This window comes from Chlorocebus sabaeus, chromosome 21, assembly GCF_047675955.1.
Source record: "Chlorocebus sabaeus isolate Y175 chromosome 21, mChlSab1.0.hap1, whole genome shotgun sequence".
NCBI lineage: Eukaryota > Metazoa > Chordata > Mammalia > Primates > Cercopithecidae > Chlorocebus > Chlorocebus sabaeus.
Genome location: NC_132924.1, coordinates 124,235,306 through 124,261,092, shown reverse-complemented (window position 1 = coordinate 124,261,092; position 25,787 = coordinate 124,235,306). Strand labels below are relative to the sequence as shown.

The 25,787-nt window shown below is 44.9% G+C and overlaps 1 protein-coding gene across 3 annotated transcripts in view; it reads left to right on the top strand.

Moving 5' to 3' along the window:
* PRKAG2 (protein kinase AMP-activated non-catalytic subunit gamma 2) overlaps positions 1-25,787 on the top strand; it is a 323,168-nt gene that overhangs the window by 272,276 nt on the left and 25,105 nt on the right. For all 3 annotated transcript variants that reach the window (XM_007983534.3, XM_073009507.1, XM_007983536.3), the window contains one exon: positions 9,351-9,457. In XM_007983534.3, the coding sequence (XP_007981725.2) occupies positions 9,351-9,457 (107 nt within the window). The remainder of the gene's footprint in view (positions 1-9,350; positions 9,458-25,787) is intronic.

Below are 25,787 nucleotides of genomic sequence, written 5' to 3'. Positions count from 1 at the left end.
AGAGCGAGACCCTTTCTCCAAAATAAATAAATTAATTAATGAATTTTACTTTAGTCAAGTGCTTTATATTTTTTAAAAATGTTGTAGATCCTTCCCCAAACCTGGAACCCAGTTACAGAGGTTCTAATCTTGAAAAAAGCATGAGACCTCTTCCAGCCAATGGGCATCCTCCAAAGTGCCTGATCAGAACTTCAAAGCTTCCAAGGCCATCACAACAAGGAGGGTCTGAGAAACCGTGGCAGCCAGGAGGAGCCCAAGGAGATGCTCCCAACCATCATGTGGACTCCTGGACAGGATCCTGGGACAGACACAGGACATTAAGGAAAAAATAAGGAAATCTGAATAATGTGGAGACTTTTTAATACATTGTTGGTTTTATTTTGTGTGTGTGTGTGTGACAGAGTCTTGCTCTGTCACCCAGGCTGGAGGGCAGTGGCACAGTCACAGCTCACTGCAGCCTTAGCCTCCTGGCTCAAGAGACTCTCCCACTTCAGCCTCCTGAGTAGGCTGGGGCCATAGGTGTGCACCACCACACCTGGCTAATTTTTTTTATGTTTTGTAGAAATGGGGTCTCACTGTGTTGCCCAGGCTGATCTCAAACTCCTAGCCTCAAGGACTCCTCCTGCCTCGGCCTCCCAAAGTGTTGGAATTACAGGTGGGAGCCACTGTGCCTGGACACATTCATTATTATTTTCTTGGTTGGTTAACTGTAACTACTGCACCATGCTAATGCAAGATGTTGATGATGGGGGAACACACTTCCAGCTGCTCTGGAGGCTGTGTGCATGCAGGACAGGCACAAGAGCCCAGCTCTCCACACCTCCCTGGATGACGGAGGAAGCCCACGCAGGAAGCCCCAAGCCCACTCCCACAGCTCCCCAGCCAACTAGGGGGCTGCCTGTGTGTGAAGGCAGTGCTGAAGGACCTGCTAGAAAGTCCAAGCCACAGCAGGCTTGGAAACTGTCTTAACTAGGAGATGGCTCCACAAGCCACCCATAGGTCTGTCAGCCACAGGTGGGTGCCTGACTGGCTGGGGCACAGCCTCTTACCACTCCTAACCTAGGATTGGATTATAACTCAGAGTTTGAAATAAATATCCATGAGTCTACACTGACATGAATAAATGATCAGATAAATGAATAAATAACTCTCCTGTACATAATTATTTTAAACAAGGAGGTAGCGCATAACTCCTGGCCATTAAGTGAGGGATCCTAGTGACCTTAAAAAGGTTACTGTATATAAAGAAGGAAAGAGTACCTCTACTTGGAGAAACCTGACAAATATGACTTCACTCAGGTGATTAAGGTGATGACTAATGTTGATTTTAGATACCCTAGATAGGATGGGATGAGAAGGCATGTGTACCCTCAATATGATGATGAGGATGGAGCGTGTCCCTCTCTGTGATGATGAGGACGGAGCCTGTCCCTCCGCGTGTGATGCGGTCGGAGCCTGTCCCTCCGCGTGTGATGCGGTCGGAGCCTGTCACTCCGCGTGTGATGAGACGGAGCCTGTCACTCCGCGTGTGATGCGGTCGGAGCGTGTCCCTCCGCGTGTGATGAGGTCGGAGCGTGGTGAGGACGGAGCGTGTCCCTTCCTGCGTGATGAGGTCGGAGCGTGTCGCTCCCTGCGTGGTGGGGCCGGAGCGTGTCCCTCCGCGGGTGATGAGGTCGGGGCGTGTCCCTCCCTGCGTGATGAGGTCGGGGCGTGTCCCTCCCTGCGTGATGAGGACTGAGCGTGTGTAGAGAATGGGGCGTGTCCCTCCGTGTGTGAAGAGGATGGAGCGTGTTCCTCTAGGTGATGGTGAGAACGAAACTGCGTAACCCAAAGATTGGGGAAAACCCTGTGTTTATTAGTTCTCACACTGCTTTAAATGGACTACCTGAGACTGGGTGGATAATTTGTGAAGGAAAGAGGTTTAATTGACTCCCAGTTCTGCATGGCTAGAGGGGCCTCAGGAAACTTGCAATCATGGCGGAACGGGAAGAGGCATGTCTTTCGTGGAGCAGGCAACAGAGAGCAAGGGCAGAGAAAACGGCCTTATAAAGCCCTCAGATCTGAAAACTCAGGTACTATCACAAGAACAGCATGGAGGAAACTGCCCTCGTGATCCAATCACCTCCCATTAGGTCCTGCCTTTGGCACGTGGGGATTATGGGAACTACAATTCAAAATGAGATTTGGTTGGGGACACAAAGCCAAACCGTATCAATAATGTAAGATGATAAACTTGGAGGAGCCTGATATGGAGTATATAGGAACTGTTCCAGCTTTGCAACTTTTTTGTAAATCTGGAACATATATTTATTCAAAATACAATGTTCATTGAAATAATTGAGAAATCAATACATTAAAATGACATACTAAAAATATAATCTAACACCAAACTTAAATTTTCAAAAATTCTGTAAGTTTGAACATTCCTGCCCTATATTATTTTCCATTTTTATTTCACATATTCATATAGTAATAACATGTATAATATGTCTATAATATGTGTACCTCTTTTATGAAAATTCTTGATTTAATTAATAAACAAAATATCTTCAGAGGTTTCCTTTCTGGGAGATGGTTTGTTACATTTTACTATACTTAGCGTCCCTCTTGATTTCTTGCTTTTGAATTTTAGGATGATAGATTTGGCAGGCAGTTTGTAACTTAAATACTGGTTGAATGTATGCTTGACTGCCCTGATCTTTGGTTTTTGTATTGCACAAATCCCGCACCCAGTGGGCATGAGGAGATTGCGCATGCGGCTGCGTGAGGCGCGTCATCCTTAGCGGCGATGGCGGACCCAGACCAGAGCTCTCTGCCGCTCTGATGAGAGCTTGCTGTTTCAGGCCTTTCTTTAGCAGGGCCCTCACTGTCTAGTCTATCAGTGTTTTGAGAAATATGGGAATCATCCGTCCATCCGTTCCCTCCCTGACAGCCGCTGCTGTTCCTTCATGAACGCCGAGCTTGTCCTTGGTAGTGCTGGTGGCAGTGTGATGACAGTCAGCGTCCCCTCCATTGGTTTGCAGTGTCTGTGAGGACAAGGGTTGTGGTTGTTGTCTTCCCTGTGGCATCCCCGCCTCTCGCACAGTGGATGCCGCGGGTGCCTCACCAGAATCCTCCTGTCACACCCAAGTTCTCATATTTCAACATCTGTGCCCCAGGACATTCTTTGGCAACTGGGCTTCAATTACCTGGAACCCAGGCAGGGCGGGAGGGGTCCTTCCCCGAGACAGCTCTGAGGTCTGTACAGCCTCAGAGCATCCTCCCTCATAGCTTCACTCCAGGGTCTTGAAGGTGTAACCTGCTTACTGGGCACCCTTTCTTTTGAGTTTTTCTCCCCTAACTTTCCCTGGTCTTGAGATCAGCTTTGAGAGGAATGTAAACTAAGACAATATGCAATAAATATTTATAGACTGAATTAATTTATGGATTACTTGAGTAAGATACTGATCATTCAAATAAATTATCACCCAGGAAGGAAAAAATATTAGAAATACACAGTCACTGTTAACAAGATAGAAGGCGATAACTGATGAGACAGAAGCACAATGCCATTAGCATTCAGGGGAAGAAGTCATTTTAGATATCCTTACTCTTTCCAGGTCAGGGCTGGTGACCCACCTGTGTGATCTCAGGTGATCCAGTGCTCACCCTGGGCTGATGCATAAGCTTTGAGGGTGGAGAACCGGTCATTGTGTCCCCCTGTAACCCCAGGACAGGACCCAGGACACAGGTCCTCCCCAGGTGCGCTCAGATGAGTGCACCACTGAGTCAGGAAAGTGAGCTTAATAAGGAGCTGCCGGAGGCTGGGACAGAGCTTCAAATCCCGCTTGGGTCACTTCTTCACTGTCTCATTTGGGCCTTGTGACACAGCTTGTCCTAGCCTCAGTTTCCTCAGAGGTAAAATAAAAAATGTGAAGCCATATTCCTTTAGGTTGTTACATCAGTTAAGTGAGGTGATTTATTGCTGTACCTGGTCCATAATGAGCACTCAGATGTTCACTTCTTTTGTGAGAAAAGATGTCAGTTGAGGCTGGGTTGAAATTGAACAAGGAAAAGTCAAGGAGGAGGATGTTTAAGGTAACATGAGTGAACAAGGGAGAGGTCAAAGGCTACGGGAGACTGAGAGGGAGCCTGTGTGCCTAGACGTGAAACCAGGAGGTGGGAAATAAGGCTGCGGAGAAGCCAAACGTGGAGATTCATAAACGAAACACGGAGGCATCTGGACTTTATTCCACATCAGGAGGGGAGGCATTTGAGAGGGAAATCTGCAGGAGGCAGTTGCAGTGACGAAACTCTGCATTATAAATTGTGATATCCCAAAGAGAGGTCCGAATGGAAATAGACTTGGGAGTGGTCCACATCATTTGTCATGAAATTGGCAAACCAGCTGCATGGATGTCCACAGTAGGAAATACACAGAATTGTGGGGCTCCTTTCCACAGCCAAGGAGCTTGGGTAGTATCACTTGTTTAGCACTTGTTTTGCTAATTAGCTTATACACTACAATTTTTTCTTCTCAGATATTTCCCAAGTAGTTCAGATCTTCCTAAAATGCACAGATCCGTGAGGGCTGAATGGAGCTGTCAAGGATGTCTCTTGCAGATGGTGTAATTTGAACTGACCTGTGAAGATAGGGAAGGATTTCAGCAGAACAGGGAAAGCGGTCGTGGCAGGCCGAGGGAAGGAGGGGGATCAGTTTGGCTAAGAACATAGCTTTGGAATCCAGAGGCTTCAAGTTCAAATTCAGGTTCCATGACTCACCAGTCATATCCTTGGACCAAGGTCTAATGAAGGAGTTCACTGGGCCACAAAGAGATGGAGAAAGTATTTCAGACAGAGGATGCGGTAGTGTCAGGCCTTGTGGAAGAGACAGCAGAGCACTGATGGAGGACTAGAAAAAAAAATAGGGGTTGGAGAAAATACAAAGCAGTAGTGTTTAGTACAAGAGGCAGGGAGGTTGGGGGGGGGGCCAGGCCTCCCAGGTCTTATAGGTCAGGGATCCCCAATCCTGGGGCCATGAACCAGTACTCTTCCCTGGCCTGTTAGGAAATGGGCTGCACAGCCGGAGGCGAGGGGTGGGTGAGCCAGCATTATGGCCTGAGCTGTGCATCCTCTCAGATCAGGGACAGCTTTAGTGTCTCATAGGAGCCTAAACCCGGTTGCAAACTGTTGCCATGAGGGATCTAGGTTGTGTGATCCTGATGAGAATCTGGTGCCTGATGATCTGAGGTGGAACAGTTTCATCCTGAAACCACCCACTACCAACCCCCATGGAAAAATTGTCTTCCACAAAACCAGTCCTAAGGACTGCTGTTGTAGGTGACTTCAGGGGTTTTGCCTTTATTCTAAAGCAGCTGGATTAGATTATATTTGCATCTGGCAAAATCTTCCTGGATGTAGTGTGGACAGCTGTGAAGACACGGGGGCAGAAGGATTGATGAGGAAGTTAGGATATCTAGGGGGGTGGCCATGGAGGCAGAGAAATGAGTGGATTGGAGGGATCTGGGGTGCAAAATCAAGGGATCGTGATAAATTGGTTAGGGTGACAAGAGGACAATGGCAAGGATGACTCCTACATTTCCATGATCGGTTGGACAGTGTTGCCTTTTCCTTATCAGCCTGCTATCAACCCCACAATACACTGTCATTATTTTTGTTTAAATTGTCTGTTAGGGCCGGGTGCGGTGCCTCACGCCTGTAATCCCAGCACTTTGGGAGGCCGAGCCATGCAGACCACCTGAGGTCAGGAGTTCAAGACCAGCCTGGCCAACACAGTGAAACCCCATCTCTACTAAAAATACAAATATTAGCCAGGCGTGGTGGCACGCACCTGTAGTCCCAGCTACACAGGAGGCTGAGGCAGGAGAATCGCTTGAACCTTGGAGGCGGAGGTTGCAGTCAGCCAAGATTGAGCCACTGCACTCCAGCTTAGGTGACAAGAGCTAAACTCCATCTTAAAAAAAATAAAAATAAAAAATAAATTGCCAATTAGCTTTTAGAGAGATTTAAATAATTTTTGAAAGCATTTATATATTTGTCCACATCGTTACCATTTTCAGTGCTCTGTGTTCCCTGTTTAGGTCCGTGTTTCCATACAGCATTTATGTAATTAATACCTTTAAAATTTTTTTAAATTTCTGTCTGCTAACAATGAGTTAGTAGATACAAATATAGACGACTTTTTTCCTATTTGCATTTGCTTTATTGTACTTTTTTCAGTTTTTTTAATTTTTTGTTGACACATAGTTGTACATATTTATGGGATACAGTTTGGTGTTTTAATATATGTATATATTGTATACTGATAAAATCAGGATAATTAGTGTATCTGTCACCTAAAACATGTATCATTTGTGGCAGGAACATTCAAAATCCTCCCTTCTAGCTATTTTGAAATATACAATACGTTGTTGTTAACTATAGTCACCACACTGCAATAGAACACCAGAATGCATTCCTCCTGTCTGACTGTAACTGACCAACCTCACATACCACCACCCTGTTCCCTCCCCAGCCTCTGGTAACCACTCTCTACTTTCTACTCCTGTGAGATCAACTTGTTTAGATTCCACAGATGAATGAGATGGTATTTGCCTTTCCATGCCTGGTTTATTTCATGTAGCACTGTGTCCTCTAGGTTCATCCTGTGGTCACAGATGTCAGAATTTCATTCTTTTTTATGGTTGAATAGTACTCCGTTGTGCGTGGGTACCACATTTCTTTATCCGTTCATCTTTTGGCGACACTTAGGTGGATTCCATGTCTTGACTATTGTGAATAGTGCTGCACTCAACATGGCAGTGCAGATGTGTCATTAACACTCTGATTTCATTTCCTTTGGGTATGCCCAGTAGTGGGATTGCTGGATCATGGGGTAATTCTATTTTTATTTTTTTGAGGAACCTCTGTACTGTTTTCTATAATGGCTATACTAATTTATATTTCATTCCCACCAATAGTTCAAAAAAAAAGTGGGGGGGGGGGCTTCCTTTTCTCCATATCCTCAGCAACACTCATCTTTTGTTTTGTTTTGTTTATTATAGCCATTCTAACTGGAGTGAGATGATATCTCATTGTGGTTTTGATTTGCATTTCTCCAGTGACTAGCGATGGTGGACATTTTTTCATATACCCATTGACCATTTGTATGTCTTCTTTGAGAAATGCGTATTCAGTTCTTTTGCCCATTTTTTAATCAGATTATTTGTTTTTTTGTTGTTGTTGTTGTTTTCCTGCTGTTGAGTTGTTTGAATTCCTAATCTATTTTGGATATTAACTCTTTATCAGATGTATAGTTTGCCAATATCTTCTCTCATTCTGTAGGTTGTCTCTTCACTCTGTTGATTATTTCCTTTGCAGGATAGAAGCTTTTTAGTTCGATATAATCCCATTTGTCCATTTTTGCTTTTGTTCCATGTGCTTTTGGAGTTTTAGCCGTAAAATATTTGCCCAGACCAAAGTCATGAAGCATTTCCCCTGTTTTCTTCTAGTAGTTTCATAGTTTGGGTCTTAGATTTTTCAATCTTTAATCTATTTTCCATTGATTTTTGTATCTGATGAGAGACAGGAGTCCAGCTTCATTTTTCTGCATGTGGATATCTGAGTTTCCCAGCACCATTTGTGGAAGAGACCACGCTTTGCCCAGTGTGTATTCTTGGAACCTTTGTCAAAAATCATTTGACTGTAATGTGTGGATTTATTTCTGGGCTTTCTGATTCTCTTTGTGTGTCTGTTTTTATGCCAGCATCATGCTGTTTTGGTTATTGTAGCTTTGTAGTATATTTCGAAGTCAGGTAGTGTGATATCTTCACCTTTGTTCTTTTTGCTCAAAATTCTTTTGGCTATTGGGGTCTTTTGTGGTTCTATACAAATATTAGGATTTTTTTTTTCTTGTCCTGAGAAGAATTGGTATTTTGATAGGCATTGCATTGAATCTGTAGATCATAGTGGGTAGTATGGTCATTTTAACAATATTCTTCCAATTCATGAACACAAGACATCTTCCCATTTATTTGTATCTTCTTCAATTCTTCCTTTTTTTTTTATTTTTATTTTTTGACAGTCTCACTTTGTAACCCAAGTTGGAGTACAGTGCCGCAGTCTCAGCTCACTACAACCTCCGCCTCCCAGGTTCAAGCAATTCTCGTGCCTCAGCCTCCTGAGAAGCTGGGATTACAGGCCCATGCCACCATGCCCAGCTAATTTTTGTACTTTTAGTAGAGACGGGATTTCTCCATGTTGGCCAGGCTGGTCTCAAACTCCTGATCTCAGGTGATCTGCCCGCCTCGGCCTCCCAAAGTGCTAGGATTACAGTCACGTGCCACCACACTTGGCCTGCTTCAGTTCTTTCATCAGTGTTTTATAGTTTTCACTGTAGAGATCTTTCACCTCCTGGGTTAAATTAAATCCTGAGTATTTTGTTTTTTCGTAACCATTATAAATGGGATTTTTTAAAATTTCTATTTCAGATAGTTGTCTATTAGTGTATAGAAATGCTACTGATTTTTTATGTTGAGTTTATATCTCGTAACTTTACCAAATTTATTAGTTTTGACAGTTTCTTGATGGAGTCATTAGGGTTTTCCATATATAAGATTATGTCATCTGCAAACAGGGACAGTTTAACTTCCTTGTTTCCATATTTGGATGCCTTTTATTTCTTTGCCTTGCCTGACTGCTCTGACAAGGACTTCCAGTACTACGTTGAACAGAGTAGCAAGAGCAGGCATTCTTGTCTTGTTCCTGGTCTTTTTTTTTTCCCCCTTTATTTTTATTTTTATTTTATTTTATTATTTTTGTAGAAACTGGGTCTCGCTATGCCACCCAGGCTGGTCTCGAACTCCTGGGCTCAAGCGACCCTTCCACCTCAGCCTCCCAAAGTTCTGGCATTACAGGTGTGAGCCACCACACCCAGCCTTGTTCCAGATCTTGAAGGGAAAGCTTCCAACTTTTCCCCATTCGATTAGCTTTGCCTTTGTTTTATTAACCCCATATTTAATTCTGTGACCCTGCTAAACTCATTCTTTTAAATCTAGGAACTTTTTCTAGATTCTTTGGTATTTCCTATATAGAAAATTGTACAGTGTGCAAGTAAAGACAGTTTTGCTTTTTCCTTTTCAACGTGTATGCCTTTCATTTTTTTCTCTTGCCTTATTGCCCCATCTGGGACCTCCAGTACAGTGTTCATAGAATTAGTGAGAGTGAGCATCCTTGCCTGGCCCTTAAGTCATACTGGGAAAACATTTCGTATTTTACCATGAAGTCTGTTAGTGATAGGTTTATGTATATGCTCTTCATGCGATTGAGGGTGTTCTTTATTGTTACTGATGTTTTGCCTTTTTTTCTTATAGCAGAAGACTCAGAAAGTGGTGTTTACATGCGATTCATGAGGTCACACAAGTGTTATGACATCGTTCCAACCAGTTCAAAGCTTGTCGTCTTTGATACTACATTACAAGTAAGTGTACTCAGTTTTCATGAATTTTTTGTTTCACTTTTGGATGGCTACTGCTTTATGCAGTCATTTAAAACCAGCAATGCCAGCAAACGTTTATTGAGTCCTTTGCACTATCAGGCACTGTGCAGAGGTTTTATCTGAATTCTTAACATCTGTGGCAACCTTATAAGAAATGTGCTATTACTGTCTTCTTCCTGAAGACAGGGAAGCTCAAATTATAGCGTTTAAGAACTTAAGTCAGAAAGCTTTGGCCAGGTGCAGTGGCTCACGCCTGTAATCCCAGCACTTTGGGAGGCCAAGGCTGGCAGATTACCTGAGGGCCGGGATTTGGAGACCAGCCTGGCTAATGTGATGAAACCCCATCTCTACTAAAAATACAAAATTAACCGGGTGCGGTGGTTCATGCCTGTAGTCCCAGCTACTCAGGACCTTGAGGCAGGAGAATCGCTTGAACCCAGGAGGCAGAGGTTGCAGTGAACCGAGATTATGCCACTGCACTCCAGCCTGACAACAGAGCGAGACTCCATCTCATTTAAAAAAAAAAAAAAAAAAAAAGAAAGAAAGCAAGCTTAGTCCACAAGTTGTTGTTGTGGAATTTAAGGATCTAATCCACAGAGCTAGTACAAGATGGGGTTTTGAACACAGGGCTGTCTAATGTGTGCTAGAACCTAAGCTGTTCATTATTAAACTGTATAGCCTCACTCAGTATATCCTCATGGTCTTTCTTAGTTATTTAGTTGAACATACGATACATAAATTTGAAATAATAATGGTGAAAAAGAAGACAATCACTAAAATGGGCAATCTCTTGAGAGAAGAACCTTACCAATCTCTTTTCACAGAAAATTTGAATCTTAACATTTTGGTATTAAAATTATGCTTGTTGCAACTTACTTTATATCAATGTAACTTATAATCACATACGAAAAGTCCTAAATATTACACTCAATACAGTGATCAAACTACATTCCATGTAATCAAATGTGTGTCTACCCACATATCTGTGCATATACATTTAGTATATTGTTTCTATATAAATATTTTCCAAGTAGGATTGTCCTCAGTCGAGTTCCTCAGAAGTAAATGCTAAACCAAGAGTTCACGGGCAAGTGGTTTATGAAGGATGCACTCCCAGGAGGAAGCATGAAGGGATCAGAGGAAGAGCAGGGCAGGGGAAGACACCCAGCCAGGGCCCTGCAAGGGCGGCCTCAGCCTGAGCCCTCGGGAGCTCCGGCTGAAAGGTGCCCTGGGGCGTGTCCAACCCCTCCCATAGCCCTGCCTTAGGTGATCCTCCCAGGCTCTTCCTGCTCCACCAGACCCTTTAGACCTTCCCAGGAACCCCCAGGTGTGGCCTGCTTCTGTTCCCACGCCCCACACCTGCCATGCATCCTCAGAGGGCTCCCCGGATTCTTGGAGCCCCGTACCTGTATTCTGTGCCTGCCACCCAGGACTTACAGGATGACCAAAAATGATGTTGCTTTCGTTTAATTTCATTTTCCAATTGTTTCTTGTTAACATATGGAAATACAATTCATTTTTGCAAATTGGCTTTATATATCCTTTTTCTTTGCTGAGTTCACTTTGGACCAGGTGACCTTCAGAGCCACTTTTAAAACCCTGAGATTCTCTGATTATTTGACACAAAGAGGAAAGCATGCAAATACAGTCTTATAGTAGGGAAAATGATAGGCAGTCGTTTTAAGAGATGCGGTCTCGAGAACTGTGACCACGTGTTTCAGTAACAAAATAACAAGAAGTTCTGAATTCCCAAGATAAAGGAACTACTGGCTCAGCCTATTTCAGCCTCACCCCCATCCCCCAGGAGGTTTACTTTGTAAAATACCAGATCTTCTGACCACCGGCATTTCTACCAACATAAAAATAAGTGACAGTAGGCCGGGCACAGTGGCTCACACCTGTAATCCCAGCACTTTGGGAGGCCGAGGTGGGCAGAGCACTTGAGGTTAGGAGTTCAAGATCACCCTGGCCAACATGGTGAAACCCCATCTCTACGAAGAATACAAAAATTAAAATTAGCTGGGTGTGGTGGCAGGCACCTGTAGTCCCAGCTACTCAGGAGGCTGAGGCGGGAGGATCGCTTCAACCCAGGAGGCGGAGGCTGCAGTGAGCCGAGATCGTGCCACTGCACTCCAGCCTGGATGACAGAGTGAGACTCCAACGAAGCAAGACTCTCAAAAAATGACAGTAACAAGTAACAGCTGGTTTGACTTTTACCCAGCTTTCCACGTATTACTCATTTTGGCTAAACCCTAAAGAAAGTAAAATGAGTAATACATGAAAAATGCGATACCTTATGGATGTCCAAGATCACCGATCCAGTAAATATCAGTTCCCTAATTAACAGGAACTGTGAGCATCATCTCTGGGAAGCCGTTTATCCTGTGAGGCTCTGAGTTTGAGAGGAACTGAGATGCATTACCATGGAAATAGGGGGAGAAAGTTGTTTGGCATTGGTTAAGTCACAGTAAAAGATGTATTTGCAAGGGGGTGATTTGAGTATTTTCTAGACACAGGCTGCAGTAATAGTTATTGACACACCCTCAAGAGCTAAGAAAGCAAACAGAAAATAGCCGCGTACCCAAAACAACCTAAGAGATTAAAGAAATCCTCGCATAGGCGTATAGCAGAATACTGCATACTGGAGAAAATGTTTGTCAAGAGTATATTCATTTATTAGGAAAAAAAAAAAAGTAAGCTGCAGAACAGTACTCAAAATGACCACGTTCCTCTGAGGGTACTACATCCTCAGAGCCATAACTGCTCTGGGGACCAAGGCGAGCCACTTGCAGGGAAGCTGAAAGAGTGTGTGCAGACAGGAGTAGAACAGAGCCGACCAGAGGAGAGCAGAGTGGGAGGGTGTGCCGCCAGAATGAGGCGGGACGAGCAGTCTCGGGCTTGGCTTTTCTGTTTCCATCTTCAGTCTCTTGAGAGGCCGACTGGACTCCCTGCGGTTGGGTTCCATGAGATTCCCCTGGTTTAATACTGGAATCACCCTGGGGATCCGTGTAGATATGTCCTGGCCATCTCCGTCCTGATAAAGTGGAAATCAGATGTCCAGCTGGGAGGTCAGCCTGCTGGGGATGTAATCCCCACTGTCCTCAAGAGCCACACTCTGCAGTGCCAGCAGGGGCCAGCCCAGCAGGAGAAGCACCTGGAAACCAAGCCCAGCTTTTTCTCCGTCAGTCAGTGGCTCATAAGGAGCTCCCCCGAGTCTGGGTGTGGATCAAAGTAGGGGAGGCACCAGTGGCAGAGCAGCTGCATCATGTACCCGTGCAGCGTCCGTGTACTTCACAGGCCTGGGCAAGCCCCGTCTCTGCCTGGTGAGAGAGGGTCGCTGTGCACACTCAGCATTCGGCTTGGAGGGCCTGGTAGTTCCTTGTTCGCGATGGGGAGCTCAGGTTGCATGGTCTCCGCGTCTCATGGCTAGCTTGTTCAGTCTCTGCAAGGGCCTGGCGCAATCAGCCAGAACTGTTTCCCAGCGGGAAAGTCATCTGCAGGAGAAGACATGGTTGTTTTGGAGTTAATCTTCCCTCAAAACCCTCAGTGTCTACTCTGTAAATTTCCTTTTGGTGGAGGCTTCCTACAGCATCCCTAATATCAACCTTGCTGGATCCTAAGGCCACACAGAAGAGCAACCTGGACTTGCCACATGCCTGATCTTGCCCCGGGCCTCTCTGAAAACAGCTTTTAGTGTCACTCAGTACCTGTGTCAGAGTAGCACACGCACATGTGGTGCATGTTGCCTCCAAAACACCTGCCTGGTGGTTGCAGTGGCAGGTGGAGTATGGAGTGACAACTTGAAGCTCCCATTGGAGGGCTGTCTCCAGTGTTTCAGGCCATTCTGGGGTGTGAGACCGCTCGTTCTTTGGGGTCTGTCCCTCACGCTGTGCCCTGCACATATCTCACAGAGGCACGTAGAGCTCTGCTACTTCGTGCCTGTCCAGTCCAGCCCACATTGCCATCAGCGTATGGGCCAGTGTGGCAATGTGCGGTGTGAAGATGGCCAGCTTCTCTGCAGACCATAATAAGGTACAGAGCGGGGGTGCTGCAGCCTTGAGACACATGGGTGAAAGTGTCCTGTTGCCAGGTAAAGCAGACTCTGTCTAGGGGTCCTTGTAGGTTGGTATAGAGAAAGGAGTATGTGCCCAGGCAGGGGCTATAGGTCCCCCAAGATACTACATTGGGAACAGCTGCTGCAGTGACAAGTTCACTTTTCCGATTGAAGGGGTCCCTCACCTATATGTTCCTCAGGGGCTCCAGGAGGAGTGTCCTCTGGGTATGGAATGTGCAGGTGGCACGTGACAAATCCATGCCAGTGCCCCTGTCTCCCTAAGCCTGTGGATTCCTTCTGTATAGTTCACTGTGCCACAGAAGCCTGGCATCTCAGCCTTATTAAACATGGACTCAGCAGTGCCCCACACTTCAGGCAGTCAACCAAGTGAGCGCTTAGAGCCACTGCCGGCTACGTTTGCAAAATGTTAACGAACCATTACTGGTGAGACCACTCAGAGCAATCAGTCCCACCAAACGGGTGTTAAATTTCTCGTCTTTGTCCTGACATTACTAGCACTGTTCCCATACATACTTCCTCGGTTTCTGCAACTGTGAAATGGAAGATCTCACAGTTTGTTTGGCGTATAAGTGGTTTCGTCCCCTGCTGCATGCAGAAACTTGTCCCCAGTTACAGGTCAAGGGGCACCAATGGCTGGCTGGGGTTTTCTTTGGGAGGGTGAGAGGCCTGCGCTAGGCATCTGCCCCAGGAAAGCCTGTCACTGGGCTTTCGAGTGATTCTCAGACACTGGAGAGCCAGCCGTTCCCACTGCCATGGGAGGCTCGGAGGAACTCCCGGATCTGGAATCCCACCTTCATGTGAGTCCAGTCAGATGTCCCTCTGTCCGGTGCCGGGGTCCCGCTCCTTCCAGATCCGTGCCCGGCTTTCCCATCAAACCCAGAGATGCCGCCAATTCTGCCTGTGCATCCACACCCCGCAGAGTTATGCTTTGTGTTTGATTTTGGAAACAGCCCTGTAGCTACGAGAAATAGATTCTCTGGGGACTGCCATAGAGGCTGTTGGGTTCTCTGTCTGTGAGTGCAGGTCCCGGACCTGGGCTTGTGGTTTTCTCAGAGGCCCCAGCGTACTCACAGGAGGCTCTCACACTGAGTCCTTTGGTCCTGGCTTCTGCGTCGGTGGCCGGTACAGTGGCCATGTGGGCCCTGGCACCCAGATATCACCACAGTCACAGATGATGGCTTGTTTAGTCACAGTGCCATGGCCTGCCCTGGATTACAGGAATCTGATTTCCCACTGACAAAGAGCTCAACACCGTGTTAAACCCACTGATGGGAAACCAATTCCAAGTCCTCTGTTTCTAGGAACCAGTCTTGGCCGTTTCTTTTCTTTCTTCTTCTTTTTTTTTTTTTAAGATAGTGTCTCACTCTGTCACCCAGGCTGAAGTACAGTGGTATGATCTTGGCTCACTGCAACCTCCGCCTCCCAGGTTCAAGCAATTCTTGTGCCTCAACCACCCAAGTAGCTGGGATTTCAGGCGCCCGCCACCACGCCTGGCTAAGTTTTTGTATTTTTAGTAGAGGTGGTGGGGTTTCACCATGTTGGACAGGCTGTCCTCAAACTCCTGGCTTCTTGACCTGTCTGCCTCCGCCTCCCAAAGTGCTGGGACTACGGTTTTGAGCCACCGTGCCCGGCCATGGTGCCAGTTTCTTAATCAGTCAAGGTTCAGTCAGGAGACAGAAGCCACACCAGTTATTTAAACAGAAAAAGAACATAAGCAAATGTTAACTGGATCTAAGTTAACTTGTAACTGAAAGGATAAATAAAGACCTCTAAGGCAGTGTTCTCAAAGTCTGGTTCCCAGACCAGTAGCTTCAGCATCAACTGGAACTTATAAAAACGCAGCTCATCGGACCCAATCTCAGACCCGAATCTGAAATGGGGAGATGAGGCTCAGTGACCCACATTTTACCTTGATGCTGAGTCTGGTGTACTCTACAGGTCATGGAGGAGAGGGCGTCCTGGCATGTGCCTTCTAGCTGGTGCTTATGTCTCTGAGTGGGAGTGGGGCTTGAGGAAGCTCATTTCGCACAAAATGGGAAAACAACAAACTGTATTCAGCTGCTGCTCCTACAGTGTGCAGGTAGGGCGTTGCCTGGGTGGAGCTCACGGGAGCTGCAGGCAGACAGGAGCCCTGCTGGCCGCTGACGGGAGGAGCAAGCTTCCTCCTGCTCTGGCTTTGAGTCCCTCCCTAGACTCCTTTATTGTCAGAGCCTGAAATAGAGCCAGCTGGCAACACCAAAACAGGGCCTACAAAGTCCCAGCATCACCGAGCCAAGTTAGAGGGGTGGACATGGAGCCAAGAGACAGTAACTTAATGACTGGCACAGTAGAAAGGGGGGACATCCCATTCCCTTCCAGACAAGCCCAGGAATTCAGAGAAAGATAGGTATCAGTTAGTGTATTAGCCCGTTTTCATGCTGCCAATAAAGACATACCTGAGACTGGGTAATTTATAAAGGAAAAGAGGTTTAATGGACTCACAGTTCCATGTGACTGGGGAGGCCTCACAATCAAGGTGGAAGGCAAGGAGAAGCAAGTCATATCTTACATGGATGACGGCAAGCAGAGAGAGAGAGCTTGTGCAGGGGAACTCCTCTTTATAAAACCATCAGATCGCTGGGTGTGGTGTCTCACACCTGTAATCCCAGCACTTTGGGAGGCCGAGGTGGGTGGATCGTTTGAGACCAGCCTGACCAACATGGCAAAACCCTGTCTCTACTAAAAATACGAAATTAGCTGGGCTTGATGGTGGGTACCTGTGGTCCCAGCTATTCGGGAGGCTGAGGTAGGAGAATTGCTTGAACCCAGAAGGCAGAGGTTTCAGAACCTTGCCTTCAGAACCCAGAAGGCAAGGTTGCACCACTGCACACCAGCCTGGGTGACAGAGCAAGAATCTGTCAAAAAAAAAAAAAAAATCAGATCTTTTGAGACTTGCTATCGTGGGAACAGCATGGGAAAGACTTTCCCTATGATTCAGTTACCTCCCACTGGGTCCCTCCCACCACACGTGGGAATTATGGGAACTTCAATTCAAGATGAGATTTGGGTGGGGACACGGCCAAACCACATCAGTTAGTGATTCCAAAAGATGACACCTCAAGAATTATGAGAGGCCCAAAAATAAATAAAATTTTATAATGAAATTCTCACACCCTAGGATTGGTGGGGGAAGCATTAGGAACGATCTAGGCTTTTCCTCACAGTGGCAATGTGACTTCTTTTAGTAACACTCTACAAATGATAGCTTTATTTTTTTTAACAAATGTTTTATTTTATAAGAGTTGTAGATTTACAGAAACATGGCAAAGCTAGTACAGAGAGTTTGCATATACCCCACATCCAGTTTAATTTTGACATCTTGCGTTAGTGTGGGTCTATATTTGTCCCAGTTAATGAACCAGTGTTGATATATGATCATTTGCTAAAGTCCATGCTTTTTTCAGATTTCCTTAGTTTTTACATAATGCCATTTCTGTTGGAGGATCCCATCTAGGTGACCCCATCACGTCTCATCATCATGCCTCCTTAGGTGAGACAGCTTCTCAGACAGACGCTCCCTGTGTTTGACACCTTGATGGTTTTGAGGAGTGTCGGTCAGGTATTTTCTAGAATGCCCTCTATTGAGATTTGCATGATTTATCATGATTAGACTGGGAATGTGGCTTTGGAGGAGGAAGGCCAGAGACAGGTAAAGTGCCCTTTTCATCACACCATCTCCAGGGTGCTTACTGCCTGCGGGACTTACCACTCCCCATTACCTGGCTGAGGTGTGCCAGGTATTTCCACCATGAGATCCTTCCTCTTCTTCCTCCTTTCCATGCCGTAGTCCCAAGAAGGAAGTCACCACCTACAGCCCACACTTAGCCAGTGGGGAGTGACGCTTCACCTCTGTGAGGGCTGAGCAGCTACGTGAGTTCATTGAGATTTTTCTGCAAGGGAGATTTGTCTCTTCTCCATCTATTTATTTATTCAGTCATTTATTTCAGTATGGATTTATGGATATTTATTTTATTCTTTGGGTTATAATCCAGAACAACTTCATTTTGTTGCTTACATTATTCTAGGCATTGTGATTTTGAATAATGCCAATAAAAACCAAGCAAGTATCCAAATAAGTGGCTGTTTACCAAGCACTTTTTTTTTTTTTTTTTTTTTTTTTGAGACAGACTCTCGCTCTGTCGCCCAGGCTGGAGTGCAGTGGCACAATCTCGGCTCACTTGAAGCAATTCTCCCCACCTCAGCCTCCTGAGTAGCTGGGATTACAGGCGGGCACCTAGCTGATTTTTGTATTTTTAGTAAAGGCTTGGTTTCACCATGTTGGCCAGACTGGTCTCGAACTCCTGACCTCAAGTGATCCACCCACCTCAAAGAATGAGTAGAGAATATAGAATGCAGAGCACATGATCAGAAGTAAAGTAAAAGGAGAGCTTGAATAGGAGGGAGCTGCCCAGGACAATCCTAGTTTAGTGTTAAAATTAAGAGGCACAAAGGGAAGGGGCGCTTGATTATTTTAAAAGCAAGAAGGAAAGAGAAGCCCCAGCCCTATTGTTCCAGGCTGATGCTGCTGATGTCAACAAAGAGAAAACAGAACTGTTCAGCTCAAATTATACTTTGTTGATTATCAAGGAAAATGATGTTCAAAGTGGAAGAGGTAAAGTAATAGTGATTCGAGGAAACTAAAGCCCACAATAGTTGTGGAGAGCACCTGTCAGCACAAACCCTGTCTCATTTCTGATCCAGATGAATCACATTCTAGCATCAAACGGAACTTACAAAGGAGATTCCTAATGTTCGTGGTATTGGAGGAATTGCGGAGAAGAGATCTGATTTCGGAGGCTAGAGATGACAGAGCAGATAGATTTCTCAAAAAGCGGAGGCTGGGGAATGTAGTATCAATCCCAGCTGAGATTTATGAATGAATGCAATCTGTCATGAATTGACCAAAACAAAATCTGCAGGAGATTCACCTGCCTTTCTTTTGTGGCTGTTGCATAGATGGCTGTGCCACAACAGGCACATCTGGATTCCAGCTAGACTAGGCTGGCAGAGCCTGGCACGAGGTCCCAGAGGATGAGACGCAGAGCTGCAGCTTGGCAGCCAAGTGAACAATTAATGTTTAAATCTCGATCAACCTGGAGTAAGGTTTCTAATTGTGTTGGATGCCTCTCGTGTGCCATTTCCAAATCCATTCACATCACCTCATAGTCCAGTGCTCCCTACTCTGTGCAGGGGCAGTGGGACGGCCCTCAGCTCAGGACCATGCCATGTGCCCCAGCCTCCTCCGCCAGGGGAGGACGGGAGCCAGCAGCTACATACAGTCCTAGGAAGATCTCGCTGGCATCAGCATCAGTGGGCCCCGCGGCGGCGGCTCAGGAATGCGTCCTGCACTGACTCACCCACCCACCCGTCTCCTTCCTCCCTTCCTGTACTTCTGCTCCCTGGCATCACATTCCCAAATACACTCTGCCTTCTGGGGAGCCCCAGCTGAGAAACTGGGGGTACGCCAGAGCTTTCTTGTGCCCTACGCTCTTCAGCTTTGGAACAATGACTTGAATATTGATTTTGTTGATGGCATCATCTAATTTACAGATGACTTGAAACCAGGTGGGATAGCTGATAGTAATGGAAATGCAGAAAGATTCCTCAGTATGCAAAATTATACATAGGATCACTTGATATGGCATCAAGGACAGAAGAAATGAGAGCATGTGAATATTCTAGAAAAGATGAAAACTGGCTGAGAACCAGGGAGGGAGAATGGCAGCCCCTGCCACACATGGGCTGGGGCTCGGGAATGTGCTGGAGCAGAGCAGACTAGTGACTGAGAATTTTTCAAAGCAGTATTGATAACATCTGTCAAGTGGTACCAAAAAACTGACAATAAAGACATAGTCTCTTGCTCCTGTGCCTTACTTACTCTTGTCATATTCCACAGAAACAACCTGTTGAGCCGTTGAACCAAACACACTGAGTCCATAAAACCTCCCAAGAAAAGATGCATGGGAATGTATTACTTGAAATTTTATATATCACTTATGTTCAACCTGTAGACCGCTACATCTAGAATTCCATAACAGAAATCATTTTTAAGAATTTGGAAGGTACTAATATCATTCCATTCCTTCTAGCTACCAGTGCTGATAAAGATAAATCTGTTGTTTTTTTAAAATCCCCAACCTTTATATGTGATTTTATTTTTCCCCCTTGAAGCTTTTGTGGCTCTCGCTTTCTGCCTGGTACCCTAAAATTCCATCATCATGTGTCTTGTGGTCAGTTCATGGTGCCAGGCAGGTGACTTCCCGCTGGAACCTGACACTCTTAGTATCCAGGTCTCTAGTCCTTGCATTGTTTCTTTTGTACATTATTTATTTGTTTGTTTTAGAGATAGGGTTTCACTGTGTTACCCAGGCTGGAGTATGGTAGTACAGTCACAGCCCACTGCAGCCCCCAGTTCCTGGGCTCAAGCGATCCTCCTGCCACAGCCTCCCATGTAGCTGAGACTAGAGGCGTGCACCACCACATTCAGTTAATTATTTTATTTTTTGTAGAAGCCGGGTTTCGCTATGTTGCCCTGATGGGTCTTGAACCCCTAGGCTCAAGCGATCCTCAGCACTGCGGCCTCCCAAAGCCACCGTGCCTAGCCTTCCTTACATTCTTTCCTCAATCGTTTTCTTCCCAGTGCTTGCTTTTCTCTGGAACTTCAGTGAGCAGCTCTGAGACCCCCTGAGTTGATCTTTAATACTCTTTTCCCATCGATTTTTCCATTTTTCTTTCTGTTCCACTTTTTGTAAGATTTTTTTTCCCCTAACCGTTCTAGTGAGATCTGTATAAAACTGGGACTTGTGTGACTTCAGCATTCAGGGCGCTGTCAGATGGCTGCCCATTCGTTCATAATTAAGAGTGACCGCTAACAGTTGGCATGGACACACCGAGTTCACACGTGGGCTTCTTGCTTGGTGGGCTTCACTGAAGAGCAGTAGCCAGCCGTCTTTTTCACCGGAGGCCCCATGTTCCTATCTGTGTGTTTTCTTTCTGGAGCAGTTCATTTCCTCCAGAAAACAGTCCTTCCATGATAATGGTGGACAGCTGTTCCTCTGAAGTTGAAGGAGTACTGGGGCATGGAGGGGCACGGAAGATGAGTTCAGGGAGGAAGGAGTCATGCAGCTGGCAAGGGAGGCCTGGGCCTGGACGGAGAAGAGTCTCAAGGACCATATTTCAGAAGCTGGACCCTTCTTGATGCAGCAGATACCAGCATTAATTTTAAAAGCTTCACAGTCAGTTACTGAAAATCAGCGTGAAGCTGTGTGGAAAACGGTGAGGCATCAGAGGAACCAGCTTCCCATTCCGGGAACACAGATGTGCACCTTGGTAGAGACTGCCAGAGTCTCTTAGAGCAGCTCGGGCCTGCCCACTATTCTAAAAACTTACCTCTCTATGAAAATTTTATTTCCCATCTTTTCTTATCTAATTATCACATTTGCTTGTTTGAAAATCCTATTAAAATATAAATTTTAAAATTAATCATAGTTCGAGCAAATTGCATATCAGTTAAAAGGAAAGAAATTTTCAAAGGTACTCGAGACCCCTGACAGGATTTTTCCTGCAAATGAGAACCAGATTGTATTAGTCCTCTTTGTATCCTGTTTATTAGTTAATTGGAACACCCTGTGCCATCTGTAATTATGGAGAATTTTCCAAGTGTAATTTTAAATTGCTTGATAAACAGCTCCATGCATGTGTTCTTAAAGCCAAGTTTTAGAAGATTTCATTATTGCGAAGATGGTCGGCAAAACCACAAAAGTGTCAGGTCCCTCACGAGCTCTCCCAGGACACTGCTTTTTAATGCATTGTATGAGTGTCTTGTACATTTGGAATATTATACGAGGTCTTTGAAGGATGGAACTGAGACTTCCTCAGTGACCTGCAGACAGGTCAATGGTGTATGTGGGTGAAATTAAAAGAATAAATCTTTCATCCCAGCACTTTGGGAGGCCGAAGGAGGAGGATCACTTGAGGCCTAGAGTTTGAGACCAACCTGGGCACATGGCAAGACCCCATATCTACAAAAAGATTTAAAAATTAGCCAAGCATGGTGGCACGTGCCTGTGAGCCCAGCTACTCAGGAGGCTGAGGCAGAAGGATCACTTGAGCCTACGAGGTTGAGGCTGCAGTGAGCCGTAATCATACCACTATACTCGAGCCTGGGCAACAGAGTAAGACCCTGTCTCCAAAATGAAAAAAAAATAAATAAATTTCTGTTGGCTTCTGGTTTGGTCAATATAGGGTGGAAATTTTAAGCATTTGTTCTTCTTGGCTGTTAATGCTGAGTACTATACTGAATATCTTCAAATACTAGTCCATTCAATCCACACGCTACACCTGTGAGGAAATATCCATTAGCCCCATTTTATAACAGAATGTTGAGGCTCACAGAGGGTTAAGTGACTGAGTGGCCACCACCCAACTGGCGGGCGAAGGGGCCTGAGGGAAAGCCTTGGTGCTTGAGGCCATCCGGAAAATGAAGTGAGCTGCTGTGCGTGTGATTTCAGTTTGAGAAATGAAGCAGTGTCCCTGTTCTGTAGAGATACGCATTTTATGTGGAAAACAAGAAGCTGAAGTCCAGTAGGTGTAGCACCTTAGCTCGTTGACAAGCAGCGGGATGGCGTCTTAATTCACTCCATGTACTTCCGTGAGCCCTGGTTGTTTTACCTTCTGTTGCAGAAGAGATACCACTTTTCACATTAAATTCTTAACATTCTCTTTGCCCTTGAACTACTACTTCACTGGGACTTTTCTCTCTATAAACCTTGCCATTGGGCTGGGTGAAGTGGCTTGCCTCTGGAATCCCAGCACTTTGGTAGGCAGAAGCAGGAGGATCACTTGAGTTCACGGGCCACCTAGGCAACATAGCGGGACCCTGTCTCTACAAAAAATAACAAAATAAAAAGCTGGCTGTGGTGGTGTGTACCTGTGGTCTCAGCTACTCAGGAGGCTGAGGCGGGAGAATCACTTGAATCCAGGAGGTTGAGACTGCATTGAGCCATGTTCCTGCCACTGCGCTCCAGCCTGGGCAACAGAGCGAGACCCTGTCATTCATACATACATACATCGATCTCTCTATTGGACCGATACTGTCTGAAATTAATTCCTCCCTCCATCCCTCCTTGCCATTGACCATGCAGCATCAGTGTCTTTCATCTCAGAATTAACTTGGTTCAGCATGCGTGATCAGTTTCTAACATCCGTATTATTACCCCGTATAGTTTCCATACATGTATTTGCCACCTTAAGAATTGGTGTTATGCAGTTATTTCCTGTTTGTGTTATTCACAGTGGCCTCACTGTAAATAGTAACTGCAGCATTTGGGGGGCTAAACGTTTTCGTAGCAGATTAGTCTGAGAATTTATCATGGGGAAGCAGGATTTTTTTTCCGAGTCTGAAGTAACAGTCATCATATTTGAGTGTTAAAATTAAACCCCTGCTTTTGTTGGTATCATTCTTTTAAGCTTGAGGTGTGATGAGGCTCACTGTAGTGTAAAAATGTCCCTTAAAATCTGTTGGATCTACATGTGATCATTTGTACAAGGTGTAAACATTAAATATCAAAATATCAAAATATTCACAAACTAAGCTAATAACAATATTTATTCTTGGGTTTTGTTAATTACTATATCATTTGACCAGAGATTTTTGATTGTAGATGTCCACTCTGCTCAGTCATTTATGTCTTGAAGCTGGATACAATAGTCTCTTCCAGAAGCTTCTAGAAATGTGTCCACTAAAGGAAGCCCTCTTGTTTGGCTCTCACATGGCCTCTTCTATGGTTTAGATCCATTGGACTCCTCCGCCCTTATTAGGGAAAGGCAGTCCTTGATAGGATCCGAGGACTTAGGTCATATACAAGGTTCATTTACTTTCTATATTAACAATTGCAATTAAACCATACAATAAATGCCTAGAATAGCATTTAATTACTGTTTAGTCCATTTTCATTTCATGCAATTACTGCTATAGTTAGGTTTGTCTACCATCTTGCTATGCGTTTTTTATGTTTTCTATTGACTTGTTCTTTTATTCCTTCTTCGCTCGATTTAACAAACTATGTTTAACCCATTTTTCTCCTCTGCTAGCTTTTTAGTTATACATTCTTTTTTCATTTTTGTGGGTACTCGTATGTATATACTTAAGGGGCGCATGAAATAATTTGATACAGGCATACAATGTGTAATAATCACATCAGGATAAATGGGGTGTCCATAACCTCAAGCATTTATCATTTATTTACATTACATACATCCCAATTATTGGTTATTTTTAAATGTACAATAAATAATTGTTGACTGTAGTCACCCTGTTGTGCCATCAAATGCTAGATCATATTCATGCTGACTATAATTTTTTATCCATGAACTGTCCCTACTTCCTGCCCCCCCACACACCCCTACTACCCTTCCCAGCCTGTGGTAATCATCATTCTACTCTCTATCTCCATGAGCTCAGTTGTTTTAATTTTTAGCTCCCACAAATGAATGAGAACATGTGAACTTAGTTATACATTCTTTTGTTAATCTTTCAGAGGCTATCTTACAGATTACGTAGCATCTTTGACTTACTACTCTCCATCTTTTAATAATAATTTACCATCTCCCAAACAATGCAAAAAAAGTATACAGAAGTTAAACCCTCTCCTACCCTATGTGCTATTGTTGTATATTTTGCTTCTATATAAGTTATGAATCCCACAGGATATCATTACTCTGGCTTTACACAGTATTGATTTATGTTTACCTACATCTCTGCCCTCTCCTGTGCTCTTTGTTCCCTCCTGCAGTTCTGTGCAGGTCTAGAATCTTTCCTTCAGTACAAAGGACTCCCTTAAGTATTTCTTTTTATTTTTTTGAGACGGAGTCTCACTCTGTCACCCAGGCTGGAGTGCAGTGGCATGGCCTCAGCTCATTGCAACCTCCACCTCCTGGGTTTAAGCGATTCTCCTGCCTCAGCCTCCCAGGTAGCTGGGATTACAGGTGCTCACTACCACACCTGACTAATTTTTGTATTTTTGGTATAGATGGGGTTTTTTCACCTGTTGGCCAGTCTGGTCTTGAACTCCTGACCTCAAGTGATCCACCCGCCTCAGCCTCCCAAAGTGCTGGGATTACAGGCATGAGCCACTGCGCCTGGCCTCCCTTAAGTATTTCTTAATGCTGGTTGGTTGGTGACAGTTTTCTCTGCTTTTGTTTATCCGAGAAACCTTATTTTGCGAATCCTTTCTGAAGGATGTGTTCACTGGATGTATGCGCTAACCTAGCTTGGCAGGTTTTTTCTTTTAGCATCTTAAAGTTTTCTTTCTGTTGTCTTCTGACCTTCACAGTTTCTGCTGGAAAGTCAGCCGTCAGCCTGATTGTTACCCTTTTGAAAGTCAATGTGTCTTTTTCCCTCTGGCTGATTTTCCCTTTACCTTTGGTTTTTAGCATCTTGTCTATGACATGCTTAGTTATGGTTTTCTTTGTGTTTATCTTACCTGGGATTTGTTTGATTCTTCTTGATAAATTTCAGCTTCTTGTTGAAATTCACCTGTGTGAAGATGATGTGGGAAAAGCCCTCAGAAAAATTGCAGAATGAATGTGGTGCTCAATTCATAGCCTTCTTTTCTTTCAAGAATTGTGGCTCCCAGAATCCTCCCTGTGTTGATGCCCTCCAGAGCCTTCAAATAGTGTTTCCTGGCTTTTGTACAACTTGTATAGTTGTTTTCAACTATTTCATTATGCCAAACTCGGAACTTTCTGGAATAGCTTTTCAATACCTATGGCTACTTAGGGTTTCATGAATGATCCTCATGAATGTTTTTTAACATTTATTTTCTCTGCTAAATCTGTCATTTTGAAGGAAACGGTAAGCAATTTGTGCTTTTAAAAGATGCCCCTGGCCAGGCGCAGTGGCTCATGCCTGTAATTCTAACACTTTGGGAGGTCGAGGCAGGAGGATCACTTAAGCCCAGGAGTGTGAGACCAGTCTGGGCAACATAGCAAGATCCTGCCTTTACAAGAAAAAATTATCTGGACATGATGGCATGTGCCTGCGGTCCCAGCTTCTTGGAAGGCTGAGGTGGGAGAATCACTTGAGCCCGGCGGGGGCAGGTGGGGGCAGGGTGCAGTGAGACTACAGTGAGCCAAGGTCACACCACTCTACTCCAGCCTGGGTGACAAAGTGAGACCCCGTCCCAAAAAAAATAAAAT